The following is a 16712-nucleotide window of genomic DNA, read 5'->3' on the forward strand; positions in this document are numbered from 1 at the left end:
CGTCATAAAAATGGAAATTTATATCACACTAATTAGTAAGCTTTGGACTTAAAATGACATTAATAGATTCAGTGCAATATTTACGAAACATGTTTCCAAAATAAAAAATGAATGAATGAAACCAAATCAATGTTGTGCAAAATAGTTATAATTAAGCAGTTTATGTAAGCATCCTGCGTGTTTACCATAGACAGAGTATGCATTACTGAAAATATTTACGATTGCAAAATTGATATCAACACATTTACCTGTGATAATGTGTATGAATCTAAAACACTTAACACCTTCCTCATACACGCACAAACACAATTCATATTATTAAACAAATGTTTGTATTAGTTGCGATAGGCGAGTTTCTTACATAAAATGTTTACCTATCTAATACAATTGTGACATCGTGATATTAGTGACATTACAAGCGCATTCCAGACGGTAGGATAAAAAAAAACGTTTGAATGACTTAGAAACCTAGTCCGATTAATCATCATCCAACGGGAACTTGTTTTTCATATATTTGAATTCCAGTTAGTTTTTAAAAGAACGCCAGCTGCTTCCAGCCGATTAAAACAAAACCGTTCAAATTTGTTTGGGAAAGATGTTTTTTATAGGAAAAGTTTATCCTTGAACTTGATTGATGATTCGTACGATAGGTGTACATTCAAGGTCACTCAATCTCACAGTCACGTGCAACAGGTGACATAAGCATTTTCCTTTTATATAGAAAACGCACAGATTGACAGGCATATTGAAGATATTTGAAGCATAAAACTGACGAAACAAAAGTCTTGGGAAATTCTCATTAAGATATATACGATGTAGAGTTACGTTTAGAATTGCTATGATGAAACGTATTGAAAGCAGTGAGTATACAGCACAAACAATGTTGTGGAGTTACAAACAGCAGCAAAACACATGGCGAATACAATCGTGTATATACTTTAACGTGCATTATGAATGATGTTTGTATGATTCTAGATATCCTACCCACTAAAAAGCATCATTGCATACATAGTTTGAATTGCTTCATATCCTATACACAGCGATCACAGGATTAACTGTTATCACACTACGATGCAAAACATATGTACAAGGTACTTTTATACATATTATAAGGATTTCTCCTTCTCAACGTGGTCGAACCTTGCACATTACAAGAATTGAGTCTGAAACCTCAAATATTTCATAATTAGACACTCCTTTGAAATCGATAAAATATTTTTTATTCATTTTTGAATAACGAATTCAAAACTCTTTTTATGTGATTACGAAGTACTTTTTGCGGAAACAGGAAGCTGTGGCTCATAAGATATTAGCCTATCCGCCATAAGTTTCCTCATGGGGATTTGACCTATGCAACGCAGAAGAGTAGGCTGCCGAGAAAGAAGTGAGCTTCCGGCATAAACAAGCAAAAATGCGACCATGATCGAGGTCGATAAAGACCCAACTCTGTGAATGGTTTTACAGAAATGACTGGGAGTTATATTTGCCGACGAAGGAAACTTTTAAAAGTAGAATAATTTAAGTTGGTCATTTATACTATCATAATGTAATTTTGATGTACCAAAACCATACAAGATATCAGTATCTTGAAATTTAGTGATGCTAAAGGTACCTAGAATATATATACATATTTCCCCTTTCGAGCTAAAATCAGATAAAATTTCTGGATGTTTTCCTTTAAGTCGATGTACTAGGAATTTATTTAACTTTAAAATATCAGTGGAGACAAAAACATGCATCATAGGTTATACAGTTTAGTAAATGTGATTAGTTATACTAAAATCAATTCCAAACTTCCCCATATGTAACTTATCACGTAGATACTGCACCAGCTTCTCCACAGACCAATAAGCATAATGGTTTTTGTCACATATGGAACCAACGATATAATCAGTGACCCCAACGAACCCCATAAACGTGAAATGTACAAGCAAGTGAAAATGAACACCATGCGTATGGCACCCCGCTGTGATGTTTCAATGTGGTGACGTTTCGTGAATTCAGAATAAATACCACTTTTAAATACTCACACCTGCTCAAGTTTCCTCAAATGTCTAAATGCTTTACTTTCAACAGAAGTAATTTGATTTTTATATACATATCTGAAAACAGAAATCAAGAGGTTAAATGCTTAACAAATAAAAAAAATTAATCATCATTTCAAAAACGGAATCGTGTATAATTTTTAATGCTTAATTTTGAACATAAATTGAATGACAAAAATTACAATTTTTTTTTTATACTTTTTATCAAAGTATCGGTATATTGAGTACAACATCAATATTTGGGTCGGACCTTAAAAGAGATATCGTTTGGAGTGTGGAAAAGACTTGTTTCTAAAGCTTTCAGACAAATATGTAATGTTGTTACATACTATATATATATACAGTCTATCAAATGCATGCAACTGGAATGTTCTTAGATGTTAATTCTACGAGGGGTCAGCGAGTACACATGCCATAACACTAGAAGTACATTTACAACATGCTAATGATGTACATTTCACGGAAAGCATGTTACAGAATCCATTTCATCTTTGATGTGAAAAATAGCTGCAGATGTCGAAGGAAAGGGGTTTTTTTTAACAGAAAGAGAACAAAACCAGTGTGTTTACATATTCATTTGCGGATTTATCTGAATAAAATTGTATTCCTATTTGTGAAATGTGAATTTTGTTATTTATTACTGGATTGCATGTTTCTATAGTTAATTGGGTATGCCAGAAATTGATAGCGATGAAGAGAGTACATTTTGTATATTTCAGCACGTGTTTCCTTATTGAATGTAAGCCAAACAGTTCAGGTCATTTTAAGGTTTTTCTTTTCTGTATTATATTGATTTTGTTCATATTCCGAAATGAGTTCAAGACTTTGACCATAAAACGTTCTCATGGTTACCATCAACTTGCAAATCTCAAAACATTGTGCTGTTCATTCTTCCGTCAGCATTTGAGATCCACCACGGAAATCGTGAAAATGTCATACCATTTATGTTTGCCATATACCACCCCTAATATTATACCATATATACATTAACCGGTATTGTGATGCCAATGTCGTCACAAGATTATTTTGGTAGTAAAAATGAGTAAGATTTTCCCTTTATTGGAAAATGATTTGAGGGTGATTATCATAATTCTTTTTAGTATGACATAGACGAGATATTCGAATACCTTGTACTTTATTCTAGTGTAACACTAAATCAAATGAAGCTGGTTGTCATGGGTACTTACAAATATTTCAGTTCCGGAAGACCATCAAATGCGCCGTCTAATAATCTCTGAATATTGTTGTTATTTAATAGTCTGAAATGGAAAGATCCAATAGGGTTAATTATTGCCCCTTTTGATATATTGATAAAGAAGAATGTGTTTTTTTCTGAATTTGCCGACCTCTTACCATGCATTTTGTTTATTCCCAAATACTTCTTTTCTGCTGTTTCTGTAGTTTGAAATACTAGTATACTTAAAACAAATTTAGAGACATTTCCTGAATTTGACATTTTTGATGACGACAATGTTAACAGAGCTTTTCGGACTAGTGATCTACTTACAATGTGCTTAATCTATTCAAGCCTATAAATGATCCAGATGGAATGTCTTGTATTCTGTTGAACCGCAAATCTCTGCAAAAGAAAATAAAACAGTCATTACATTTATTCATTAAAGGATATATCTAATTGAATTCGACATTAGGAGCATGCTAGGTTGTTGATTTAGCATACCATGTTTGCCGTATGTAGAAACTTTTCCCCCTTTCATCAAGTGAAATGGATATTTTGTTCTTTCCTTTTCTTTCTTTTTTTTTGAGGGGGGGGGGGGGGGGCTATTTTGTAGATTTAAGATATGTATTGTTCAAATCAACGGTTTACATACGAGTATGATCCGTTAGGATTTAAAGGATTTTACAAAGGACACACATCAGATAGTGGCACATTTCAATACAAAAACAACACAAAAAATCGGCACAATAACGAAAATATATAAACTAAAAAATTGGTTAAAAGGGGGCAAAATACAAACAAAAATATTACTTTAGGCTCCGATCATTACTGTCTTCCTGGACTTATACGCTTTAACCACAAATAATACGGACGAGTCCTAGAAAGACAGAAACAGCTGGACGGTGCAATTTCATAAATCTAATTCATTAATCCCCATATTCTTTGATATCATCTTATCGTCGTATTCATCTGTTTAGTTGTTTTTCATTTGTGTTACTTTCGTTCAATCCATTGAGATATGTGGCTGTAAAATTCTGCTAATGAATGACTCGGCCCCGATTTTAACATAGGCTTTTTAACACCATTGATCCACCAAAAACCTATACTTAATCAATGTTATATATAAACACTTAAGACATCTGCATTTCTTGTGCGACAATCTAGGTCAAACACGAAATGATGAATGACTATCACCAGCGCCCAATTACGGGTTGTCGACCTGTCTGGCCCAGAATCGCCTTGATATATGTGTGATGGGCTATTAATAGACTGCTTCAGTATTCGACCCAGAGAATTACAATCACCTCTTATATCATACCCGACTAAAGTAAAACTGATCTATACTTAAATGTTCTAGTTCACAAAAGGCCATTTCAATGGTCTTTAATTTCCATCTTGCCCCCCTTCATTGTTATACCTATCAGTATACACCTGTTTGTGGTATAGATACCTACCTTTACTGATTTAAAGTGATACCATCACAAAAGTGAACTTAGAATTTTGAAGTCGTAGACGGGACAAAACCTCTTGGTTATAACTTACTGTGAACAAATTTTATTTCGGTGATTAATTCTCGCGATTTTACTTTCATGGCCCATATTGCGGCAACACACATTCGTGAAATGAAGGCGTATTCGTAGTTTTCGTTTAAATACATACGTATGCAACTCTATATTTAGCGATTGATTTTCGCGTTTGTTTGTTGACAGCCTATATTTGATAAAAGCCTTTATTAGTTAATGGACCCCCTTTAAAATCCTATTCGCGGGTTTGTCCGCTGGTAACTCCCTCGTTTCTGTGTATTGTAAGCCAAGCTTCACAACAACACCCGCCCCTCAGACTGAATGGTATTGGGACGAATTTTAGTTTAAAATTTCTTTTATTTTAACTGGATTAAACATTTTATTACAAATGTCACATGTAAATCGATCATTAACAAACGACTTCACATATTTGTCCCTTTGTCGAGGAGTGAACGGCCGTCAAGGCTTCGTCTTGCAGTCTTCGCTTGACGGAAACAGTCGTAATTTATGTCAAGCCAACTTAACATTTATTCAAGGAGCAATGCCAATCAATATTATCATAAAGCAATATAAGAAATCTTATTTAACTTGGTGAAATACGAAATCGACAATGTTGACTTCCAATAGCTGTTGTCAGTTGTTTTGTGTGTTTGAACCAAAAAGATAAAAATAATTTCAAATATTATTTGTACCAAACTAATAAATCTCATTCCAAACAGGATTGAAATTTGATATTCATTGTGTAACAAATATCCACACACCTAAAATGTATACATGTATATCAATATCCTGAAATTAATTCTATGTTCAACATGTCGACTATCAAATAAACTAGACATAAATATGCAGGTCACTGCAAATTGTGTCGATCTAGTACACGCAAATGCTACAGACACTGTCTGAATTCAGTCTGTATATTCTCATGGGATATGACACCCCCAGCTGGGCTCTATAAAATCCAGATATGAATTCGATATACATCCGTATCTTCATTTTTTCCATAAAAATTTGCATCTGCGATTTGTCAGTGAATGTTAGAATTGGAATGCAAGTGTGTACTGTTCATATTGAGTTTTATTATCAGATGTGAACATGAAACCATAATGACAAAGAGATTAAATTGTTTAGATTTCCTTCTGTGTCATAATACTACTAATCGTATAGAAGGACGGGCTGGTCGGAATGTTACTATTGAGGAAAGGGAAGTTAACGATAGTGAAATACTGCCCTCAGCTTTGGTAGGGTGGTGATCAGATGACAAATTACTCTTAGGAACACAGGTGCCCGACTCTTTTAATAAAATAATAACATGGTTTGGTTTGGTTTATTTTGTTTAAAGTCCTATTAACAGCTAAGGTCATTTAAGGACGGCCTCCCGTGCGTGCGACATGCATGCGTGTGGTGAGTGCGTATGTGTGTTTTTGGAGGCTGCGGTATGTTCGTGTTAAGTCTCCTTGTGATAGGCCGGAACTTTTTGCCGATTTAAAGTGCCTACTCACTGAAGCATACTGCCGAAGACACCCAGCAGGACACCCCACTCGGTCACATTATAATGACAACGGGCGAACCAGTCGTCCCACTCCAAATATGCTGAGCGCTAAGCAGGAGTAGCAACTACCATTTTAACTATTATGAACACAGGTGCCCGACTCGTTTAATAAAATAACAACATATAAGAGTACATATAAATGAGAAATTCTCTTGTACACATATATGTTATTATTTCATAAAACGAGTCAGGCACCTGTGTTAGGAATAGCCAGAATGTGGTGTGATTTAATTATCGTCATTTCGGTTATTCTGAGAGAAACATAATTATATTGGGGAGTGTTGTAAAGCCGTAATATATATGCTAGTCCCCCTCCCCACTGGAATTAAGGTTTTCACGGTCTTTTAGATCAGTTATCATCGAAATTAATAACTTTATCTAGGACTCAAACTATCAAGACCTCGAGCGTACATGTTAAAAGCTTATGTTTAAATTGATATGACCTTAGAAATGCGGAGAAACCTGAGCATACTTAAAAGCAGTTGGTTATATATAATAGCCGACAATCCCTAAATAGGTTAACATAGACCCAATCAATACGTCACAACTCTGTACCTAGTTCCTCTACCTCTTCATTCACATAGTCGTCATCATCCTTGGCCTGGGTCATTAACTCCATTGATATAATTTCATGATATTTTCATCTTTTTAAATTCTTTTAAAATAATTTAACTACATGCTACAATAAATGAATAAATCCATGCACGCCACTGTGAGTTTAACGATCTGCTTACTTATAATTTCTTCCTGAAGTCTAGACTAAGGAGGTCTGGTGAACCGGTTTTATTTAAAGTATTGTTATTTTAGCATCATGTTAGGGTTTAACTTGAACTTGTTTGTTTTGACCACCAAGAACAATAACATTTGATACGTGTTTGAATTTGTGTCGAAACAACACACCTGATTATCAAACATAATTATCATGCTTTCACTTGATATAAAATCTTTATTAACATAAAATAACTATTCCTGAAGAATATTTAGTCATCATATTAAAACTTGTTTATTCAGACTTATAGTTAATTAAGATACATATTGAAATTTTAGATTAAATATACCAATATAATTATCGAAATACTCTACAGTAGATACTTTACATACACATTTTGTTGTTTTTAAAATAGCATTTCGGAAAAAAGTTTCACTGTCTTACAAAGTTAACTAGACTTTTCAAAACAGAACTCTTTTGAGATAGAGTACAGCTTTTAGGGTCATCGGGTGTAGCGACTGTACTAATTGAGAAGTCAACACTCCTCGAGTTTTCCGGACATGCTACATTCTCTTTGTAGTTAGTGCTGCGTCGTGCTTGCCACCCTAAATCTAGTTTTTTTCTGATATAATAAACCACATGTAAGTAAGTGCATGCAACACAGATTTGTCAAACTTTGATTATAGATAAAATGTCAAATATAAAATGCGGGGATTACTAACTTCATATCCTAACTACGTATAATTATTTGAAATACTGGATACAGAATTTATCAACCGTATGATTGCCAAATCTCAGTTTTAATTACATTTTTATCTAGAAATCAGAAAGGGTACACACAGAGTGACTCAACGAACTCAATGTTTTGAACATTACGTTAAGACTGTTTCAGTGCTACAAACACGTAAACAAACTTGCCCCAACAAGTACGACATGTCTTTCCTATTGCAACAAAACAGCCATAAAACGACCTTAACGTCCCTGTAACGACCTCAAAGTATAAACGTAACATTTACATTAATGATATTTCTGTTGTGTTTTTAAAGTTAAAATGACCTCACAGATGAATGTAACTAGGTTTCTGCTGAGAGAGTTTGTTAATAGTCGGTGTGACATCATCAGATAATAGTCGGTGTGACATCATCAGATAATAGCCGGTGTGACATCATCAGATAATAGTCGGTGTGACATCATCAGATAATAGCCGGTGTGACAGGATTAGATAATAGCCGGTGTGACATCATCAGATAATAGTCGGTGTGACATCATCAGATAATAGCCGGTGTGACATCATCAGATAATAGTCGGTGTGACATCATCAGATAATAGCCGGTGTGACATCATCAGATAATAGCCGGTGTGACATCATCAGATAATAGTCGGTGTGACATCATCAGATAATAGCCGGTGTGACATCATCAGATAATAGTCGGTGTGACATCATCAGATAATAGCCGGTGTGACATCATCAGATAATATCCGGTGTGACATCATTAGATAATAGTCGGTGTGACATCATCAGATAATAGCCGGTGTGACATCATCAGATAATAGCCGGTGTGACATCATCAGATAATAGTCGGTGTGAAATCATCAGATACTAGTCGATGTGACATCATCAGATAATAGCCGGTGTGACATCATCAGATAATAGCCGGTGTGACATCATCAGATAATAGTCGGTGTGACATCATCAGATAATAGTCTGTGTGACAGGATCAGATAATAGTCGGTGTGACATCATCAGATAATACTCGGTGTGACATCATCAGATAATAGCCGGTGTGACATCATCAGATAATAGCCGGTGTGACATCATCAGATAATAGCCGGTGTGACATCATCAGATAATAGTCGGTGTGACATCATCAGATAATAGTCGGTGTGACATCATCAGATAATAGCCGGTGTGGCATCATCAGATAATAGCCGGTGTGACATCATCAGATAATAGCCGGTGTGACATCATCAGATAATAGTCGGTGTGACATCATCAGATAATAGTCGGTGTGACATCATCAGATAATACTCGGTGTGACATCATCAGATAATAGCCGGTGTGACATCATCAGATAATATCCGGTGTGACATCATCAGATAATAGTCGGTGTGACATCATCAGATAATAGCCGGTGTGACATCATCAGATAATAGTCGGTGTGACATCATCAGATAATAGACGGTGTGACATCATCAGATGATAGCCGGTGTGACATCATCAGATAATAGCCGGCGTGACATCATCAGATAATAGCCGGTGTGACATCATCAGATAATAGCCGGTGTGACATCATCAGATAGTAGCCGGTGTGACATCATCAGATAATAGTCGGTGTGACATCATCAGATAATAGCCGGTGTGACATCATCAGATAATATCCGGTGTGACATCATTAGATAATAGTCGGTGTGACATCATCAGATAATAGCCGGTGTGACATCATCAGATAATAGCCGGTGTGACATCATCAGATAATAGTCGGTGTGAAATCATCAGATACTAGTCGATGTGACATCATCAGATGATAGCCGGTGTGACATCATCAGATAATAGCCGGTGTGACATCATCAGATAATAGTCGGTGTGACATCATCAGATAATAGCCGGTGTGACAGGATTAGATAATAGCCGGTGTGACATCATCAGATAATAGTCGGTGTGACATCATCAGATAATAGTCGGTGTGACATCATCAGATAATAGTCGGTGTGACATCATCAGATAATAGTCGGTGTGACATCATCAGATAATAGCCGGTGTGACATCATCAGATAATAGCCGGTGTGACATCATCATATAATAGCCGGTGTGACATCATCAGATAATAGTCGGTGTGACATCATCAGATAATAGTCGGTGTGACATCATCAGATAATACTCGGTGTGACATCATCAGATAATAGCCGGTGTGACATCATCAGATAATAGTCGGTGTGACATCATCAGATAATACTCGGTGTGACATCATCAGATAATAGCCGGTGTGACATCATCAGATAATATTCGGTGTGACATCATCAGATAATAGTCGGTGTGACATCATCAGATAATAGTCGGTGTGACAGGATCAGATAATAGTCGGTGAGACATCATCAGATAATAGACGGTGTGACATCATCAGATGATAGCCGGTGTGACATCATCAGATAATAGTCGGTGTGACATCATCGGATAATAGCCGGTGTGACATCATCAGATAATAGTCGGTGTGACAGGATCAGATAATAGTCGGTGTGACATCATCAGATAATAGGCGGTGTGACATCATCAGATAATAGTCGGTGTGACATCATCAGATAATATTCGGTGTGACATCATCAGATAATAGCCGGCGTGACATCATCAGATAATAGCCGGTGTGACATCATCAGATAATAGCCGGCGTGACATCATCAGATAATAGCCGGTGTGACATCATCAGATAATAGTCGGTGTGACATCATCAGATAATAGTCGGTGTGACATCATCAGATAATAGCCGGTGTGACATCATCAGATAATAGTCGGTGTGACATCATCAGATAATAGTCGGTGTGACATCATCAGATAATAGCCGGTGTGACATCATCAGATAATAGCCGGTGTGACACCATTAGATAATAGTCGGTGTGACATCATCAGATAATAGCCGGTGTGACATCATCAGATAATAGTCGGTGTGACATCATCAGATAATAGTCGGTGTGACATCATCAGATAATAGCCGGTGTGACAGGATCAGATAATAGTCGGTGTGACATCGTCAGATAATAGCCGGTGTGACATCATCAGATAATAGTCGGTGTGACATCATCAGATAATATTCGGTGTGACATCATCAGATAATATTCGGTGTGACATCATCAGATAATAGCCGGTGTGACATCATCAGATAATAGCCGGTGTGACATCATCAGATAATAGCCGGTGTGACATCATCAGATAATAGTCGGTGTGACATCATCAGATATTAGTCGGTGTGACATCATCAGATAATAGTCGGTGTGACATCATCAGATAATAGCCGGTGTGACATCATCAGATAATAGCCGGTGTGACATCATCAGATAATAGTCGGTGTGACATCATCAGATAATAGTCGGTGTGACATCATCAGATAATAGCCGGTGTGACATCATCAGATAATAGTCGGTGTGACATCATCAGATAATAGCCGGTGTGACATCATCAGATAATAGCCGGTGTGACATCATCAGATAATAGCCGGTGTGACATCATCAGATAATAGCCGGTTTGACATCATAATCACTAGAAAACTGACATGGTTTTTCCGTCATCTAGACAACCCATCACCATCTTTCCGAGCAAGCGGTTTTTGTTCGCTCTATAAAGTATAATGTGTGCATTTGTTCTTTCCTACAATGAAATCTTATTCATTACATTAGAGACATATATAGACTCCAACAGATAGATAGTCTTAAATTTCTTCATGTCAACTTTTCTTTTATTATCTATTTCTCTAATAACCTAATCATTTTTTGGTATCTATCCGTTTTCAGACAGATGTGTTTCACCCCCTCCCTCTCCTTGCCTCTACACACACTTCATTTATAGATATGAGTCACTATTCAGAAACAATACGGTTCACGAATCTGTAATACATCCCCACCCAGATACTGCTTTGCGACATGCCTCTGTGATTTACTGATTCGGTGGCAAACTTTGACAGGAAATATTAAATATTTACGACAGCGGGATACTCCCAGACGTTTGAGGTCGTAGATGTGGGCAGACAATGAATATCGCTGACAACCTGTTTATGTTAGACGAGATAGCCTGTCCCCTTCCCTCCCTCACCGTCGACGTCCCCCTCCACAGATGTGGGCGAGCAGACGCGCCATATTGCTCATTATCTGTTTGTAAGTGTCCTGCAGCCGTGTCAGACATTCTGTAGTTACTAAGCCATCTGTCGAACCACCACCCAACAGTCCTATCTTAGATACAAAATTTAAAAAAAATCAAATTTTTTTTTTCAATTAGGTTAAAAATAAGCCCTAAATAATTAGGTGTCATGTTCCGCACAGATATGCTTTTCACGTCTAATCTTTAAGGTGCCATGTGCTATAGAATTGCCAAAAAACTGTATACCGATGTGTTTAAATTAAAGTGTCATGTTCCAAACAATCACGAAAGTTCAAATCAAAGGTGTATTAAGGTTTTCTTTAAAAAGTTTTTAAAATCCTTGTCTTGGGGTATCATGTTCATTAAAATTGCTACCGTTTATAATTAAAGTGTTACGTTCCAACATTTCAGTAATGATTTGTAGTTCGGGTGGTAGGCATCAGTTTATGTACATAGTCTAGCTATTGTTTCGTTAGCTTAAATCTCGCAAACTCCTATCGATATATCTTAAGAAATATTGAAGCTGAAATAAAATTAGCACTTTCCTTGGACTCTAAAATCTTTATATTTCTGCACAAAACAAACAACCAGAATCCGCATTGCAAAATTTAAAATATCACATGTTTTAAAATGAGTTATACTCACCGATTGACCAGGATATTAAAGCACTAAACTAATTTGCTAGGCACTCATAGGGTATTTGGCATATTTCATGTGTTGCCGGACTGCCTCATGCTTCATATATGTATTTTTTCAAAGCTAAAACTTAAAGTAAATTTTATCTATATTATGTAGTATAAATAATCATTTGTAGCTAATTTGTATGTGTAAATCATTATATCTTCATTGAAGCGTGACGTCATTTGTAAATTGATATGACGTCATTATCATATCATATTAAGAATGACATCAACAATCAGGCTTTGTCATTCAAATCTGATATGAATGTCGTCTGATATTAGTATGGAGAAGTCAAGTAATAACAAAAAGAAAGATGCTATTAAAAGTATTAAAGAGGAAAATATCATACGCATACAACTTTTTTGCTGTTTTATGGCATTTCTTAAAAAAGAAATGTCATTTTAATATTTGAGTTTGATTTCGTTAAGCTGACAAGCCTAGAACATTAGGGTCCGGATTAAATTCTTATTTTTTAGATGGTCGTGTATAGAAGCTGTGCTGTATTAAAGTTCAAAATAAATTACTTTGATACACAAAGGCTAGACTTTCATGTTCACTGTTTTTTCACTGAACGTGTAGAATTGCAAATTACAAATCATGACTGTATGCACGCAAATAAAAACGTTCAAACCAATTGTTGATATATCCCCAGATGTGGGGTTTTTTCGCCCAGTAGCTGACAGGGTGAAACTCACCGACAATTTGTAATGGATGGCGGTTATACGAAGATAGAGAGAATATTCAGTGTCGATAGACACTTTACTCGACTGATTTTGAAAGAGACCACCCATTTTAAAGTGACAACAGTCACACAACATGGTGTGTTTAATATTGGAACGTGATTCACCAAGTTCCTGTCTGATTTACCAGACCACCTGGTTTATACGGAGAGCCTTATAATGGTTGAGAGGGTGGTTCTGTAGTTTCCGCTTTCAGAGACAACCGACCATCATCTGTTATTTAGGAATATGTCTACTCAGCATAACAAGGCTATGAGCAATGTTCATGTGCATATGCAAGACGGCGTGCGTACCGTATTTAACTTATAATAGACCCATGCTCGATAATAAGACCGCTTTATATACCGATGACCAGGTGCCTGGGCATATTAAAGGTAAGATACGGTATTGCCTTTGTTCTAAGGTGGATACGTACTATAACCGTGACCCTGTAAGTTTGGGATGGATCCAAGATATGAGTGTTCTGCCTCCAGGAGCGAGATGGTCATCTTGTCAGGGAGGTACATGATTGTAAGCAACAGGCCGATTTTTCAAAACCATCTGTTGTGTGTGGTAATTGAATAATTTTTATCGTAAGCAATTACATATCGTGTATATCCTTTGTAAACCTACTTCAGAACTGTCGATTTTTTACATAAACTTTCATAAGCCTAGATTAAGTGTAATTTTATTTTTAGTCTGTACTTGAGTTTTACGAGATTAAAATCAGCCTTTTTTTTATTGATATTTTTTTCCAAGACTCCAGGGAGATTTATAACGTCACCTCACAGTATGAAATACGAGACGTGATTCTGTATTGAGGGGCAGTGATAGTTAATCTTTATTGGTTTAATGAGGCTTCACGTTTTATCTAGAATGTCGGTTATTTCGGTTTAACAGCAGTCAAGATGGTGTTTACACTGTACGATTCAGAAAAAAAAGTAGTATTTCATTTAAGGGTGTATCGCACGCTTATGAAATACAGCACGATACACTGGTATCTAAGATGACATCCCATGTAGCTATCGACAAATGCTTATTGCATGACGTCATATCCGAGCAATAATGACGCTTTGTAGACACAAAGATATCGACCACCACAATGACGTCACAAGGACGATCACATCATTCCAACATGACATAGATCATTAACCCATGCCAAATAGATTATGACGTCATGTCATATGTCGTCATGTATGATATATCTGAACGTAATCGTTTGTTTAAGAAATAATAAATTGTTACTACAGTAGATCATTCTACTCCTCTATTTGTAATTTAGAAAATTGATACTTTGGTCTTCATCAAAAGTTCATAAACAAGTTTTCCTACCTTGAGTGTGTGACAAAGATATCTCGACCTAAGAATGATATTCTTTATTATCTAAACCAAGGCTCCACCGAGGGTCACATGTTACAGTTGTACATCCATAGGAGGGATTAATTTGATTAACACATATATTCACTGTATACATCTTCGTAATTACACTGACGATGTAAATAAACGCACATGAATGTCATTTGCCAATGTAAACTCGTGTTCTATAAAATACAGATATACAATCATTCATAACAATCTATTACATATTTTCAGTTACCATTTTAAAAGAGCTGTACGATACAGTTAAATTCATTTCTGGCACTGCTATATCTAATTCTCAATATCTATTGAAAGATGATACTATCTTCATCGCCAAACGCCATGATGTAAATAAAATCCAGTTAAGGTCACGTTCTCAAAATGAGAGCAGGGGTGGAGATATCGGGATCACAAGTCACATTAACGAGTATCCAACACGCAAAATTATCGAAAGGTAAAACTGAAGGTGCATGCTACCTTTTCTGATTGAGATGAAGAGATTAATACCCTCTAGGAACTATCGCATATACATGTATAGCCAAATGTCACCATTCTTTCAATTATTTATTTGTAAAATTGATTTGGAAGACAGTTATTATTCAGTATGAATAAAATGCAAAGTTGCAATGGTAGTAAACACTGTTGATACTATCAGGGCACAAATCGTAAGAAAGGGGGGATGCCAATTTGGGCCCTGTGGTGGCCTTCACCGATACGTTTTATTTCTTGCATATAAACACCTTGAGGTTAAGTGGCCATGATATAACATAAAATTAAAACTTAATTAAAACTTATCGGTGATAGCCACCAGAGGGCCCAAATTGGTACCCCTCCTTTGTTTCCGGGTCATTATTCTGCATTTAAGCAAAAACCAAGCCAGGCTGCCGGGAGGAGAAACAACCATGAAATGAAAACGCACAATTTGCGCATATTTTAGGTTGTACATGACAGGTCATGCCAGTATTCTGACTTGACACGTGTACTTAGCTTTGGTTTTGTTTTGTTTCGTTGAGATATTGTTTTACGACCTATCAACAGCTTAGATCGTTTAAGGACGGCCTCCCCTGTGTTCGCGATGATTGCTTGTACGGTTTGCATGTGTTTTGGGAGGCTGCGATATGTTTGTGTTTGTCTCCTTGTTATAGCGCGGAACTGATGCCGACTTTATAGTGCTACCTCACTGAAGCATACTGACAGAGACATCCAGCAGAACACCCCACATGGTCACATTATACTGACAGAAGGCAAACAAGCCGTTCCACTCCCAAAAGGCTGAACGTTAAGCAGGAGTAGCAACTTAATTTTACCTCTGGTATGTCTCGGCCATGGGATAGAACCCAAACCCTTCCTCATAGGGACAAACGCTCAACTGACGGCCAAAAGTTAAGCAGTGTTAAGGAAGACGTTATGTAAAATATAGATATTAGAAAGAAGAGGAATGATAAGATGTCAAATTTATTCGCCTATTAAGAGCATGTAATGAGGCCAGCAAGTGTAATTCGTACGCAGGCAGACTTGGCCTTGGTAGCTAATTCATAATAAATTGTTATATAGTCAATACAGCATTACGTCGTCATTCTGGACATTTGACGCTACAAAACATTGATACTATACGAGAACAGATGTATATTATGGATATCAGTTCGTTATTTATAATATCAAGGGTAGTGGCGTGCCAAAAATAATACTCTTTAATCAAAAGTGACTTTACGGGCAAATAAATGTCCAACAAAAAGTGTCACAATTTCACAAATGATGACGATTTACATTGTTTTCAATGCATGAATGCCTAACTTGTTCAATTCTTCTGTATTTTTAGGATGAAATTTTGATCTCACATTGAATTTTCTTCATTGACGTGTGCCCGGATGAAATACCTTCAAACATCATTCAATTTCATCTACTAGGATTAATTCTCTTAATAAAGGTTTTACCTTATTAGTGTTCCACACAAACACGTCAGCCACCATACCTAAGGGTCATCGGGTGTCAAGGTGGTAACACACTTGCTTTTCACCTGGCGGTCGGGGTTCGATTTCCCGATCGGACATGAAAATGCGTGGGATCACCTGCCCGACCACGTGGGATTTCTCCGGTTACCCCGGTT

General features: G+C 36.5%; 1 protein-coding gene across 2 annotated transcripts in view; it reads right to left on the minus strand.

Moving 5' to 3' along the window:
* The window catches only part of LOC117326051 (peroxidasin homolog), a 46712-nt gene that overhangs the window by 16631 nt on the left and 13369 nt on the right, over positions 1-16712 (minus strand). The window contains exons 2-4 of one of the 2 annotated variants that reach the window (XM_033882645.1): positions 3553-3624; positions 3233-3304; positions 2031-2102 (exon numbers count right to left, since the gene is read on the minus strand). In XM_033882645.1, the coding sequence (XP_033738536.1) occupies positions 2031-2102; positions 3233-3304; positions 3553-3624 (216 nt within the window). The remainder of the gene's footprint in view (positions 1-2030; positions 2103-3232; positions 3305-3552; positions 3625-16712) is intronic. The other variant, XM_033882646.1, reaches the window with a different exon arrangement.

Source organism: Pecten maximus, chromosome 4, assembly GCF_902652985.1.
Source record: "Pecten maximus chromosome 4, xPecMax1.1, whole genome shotgun sequence".
In the NCBI taxonomy this organism is placed as follows: Eukaryota; Metazoa; Mollusca; class Bivalvia; order Pectinida; family Pectinidae; genus Pecten; species Pecten maximus.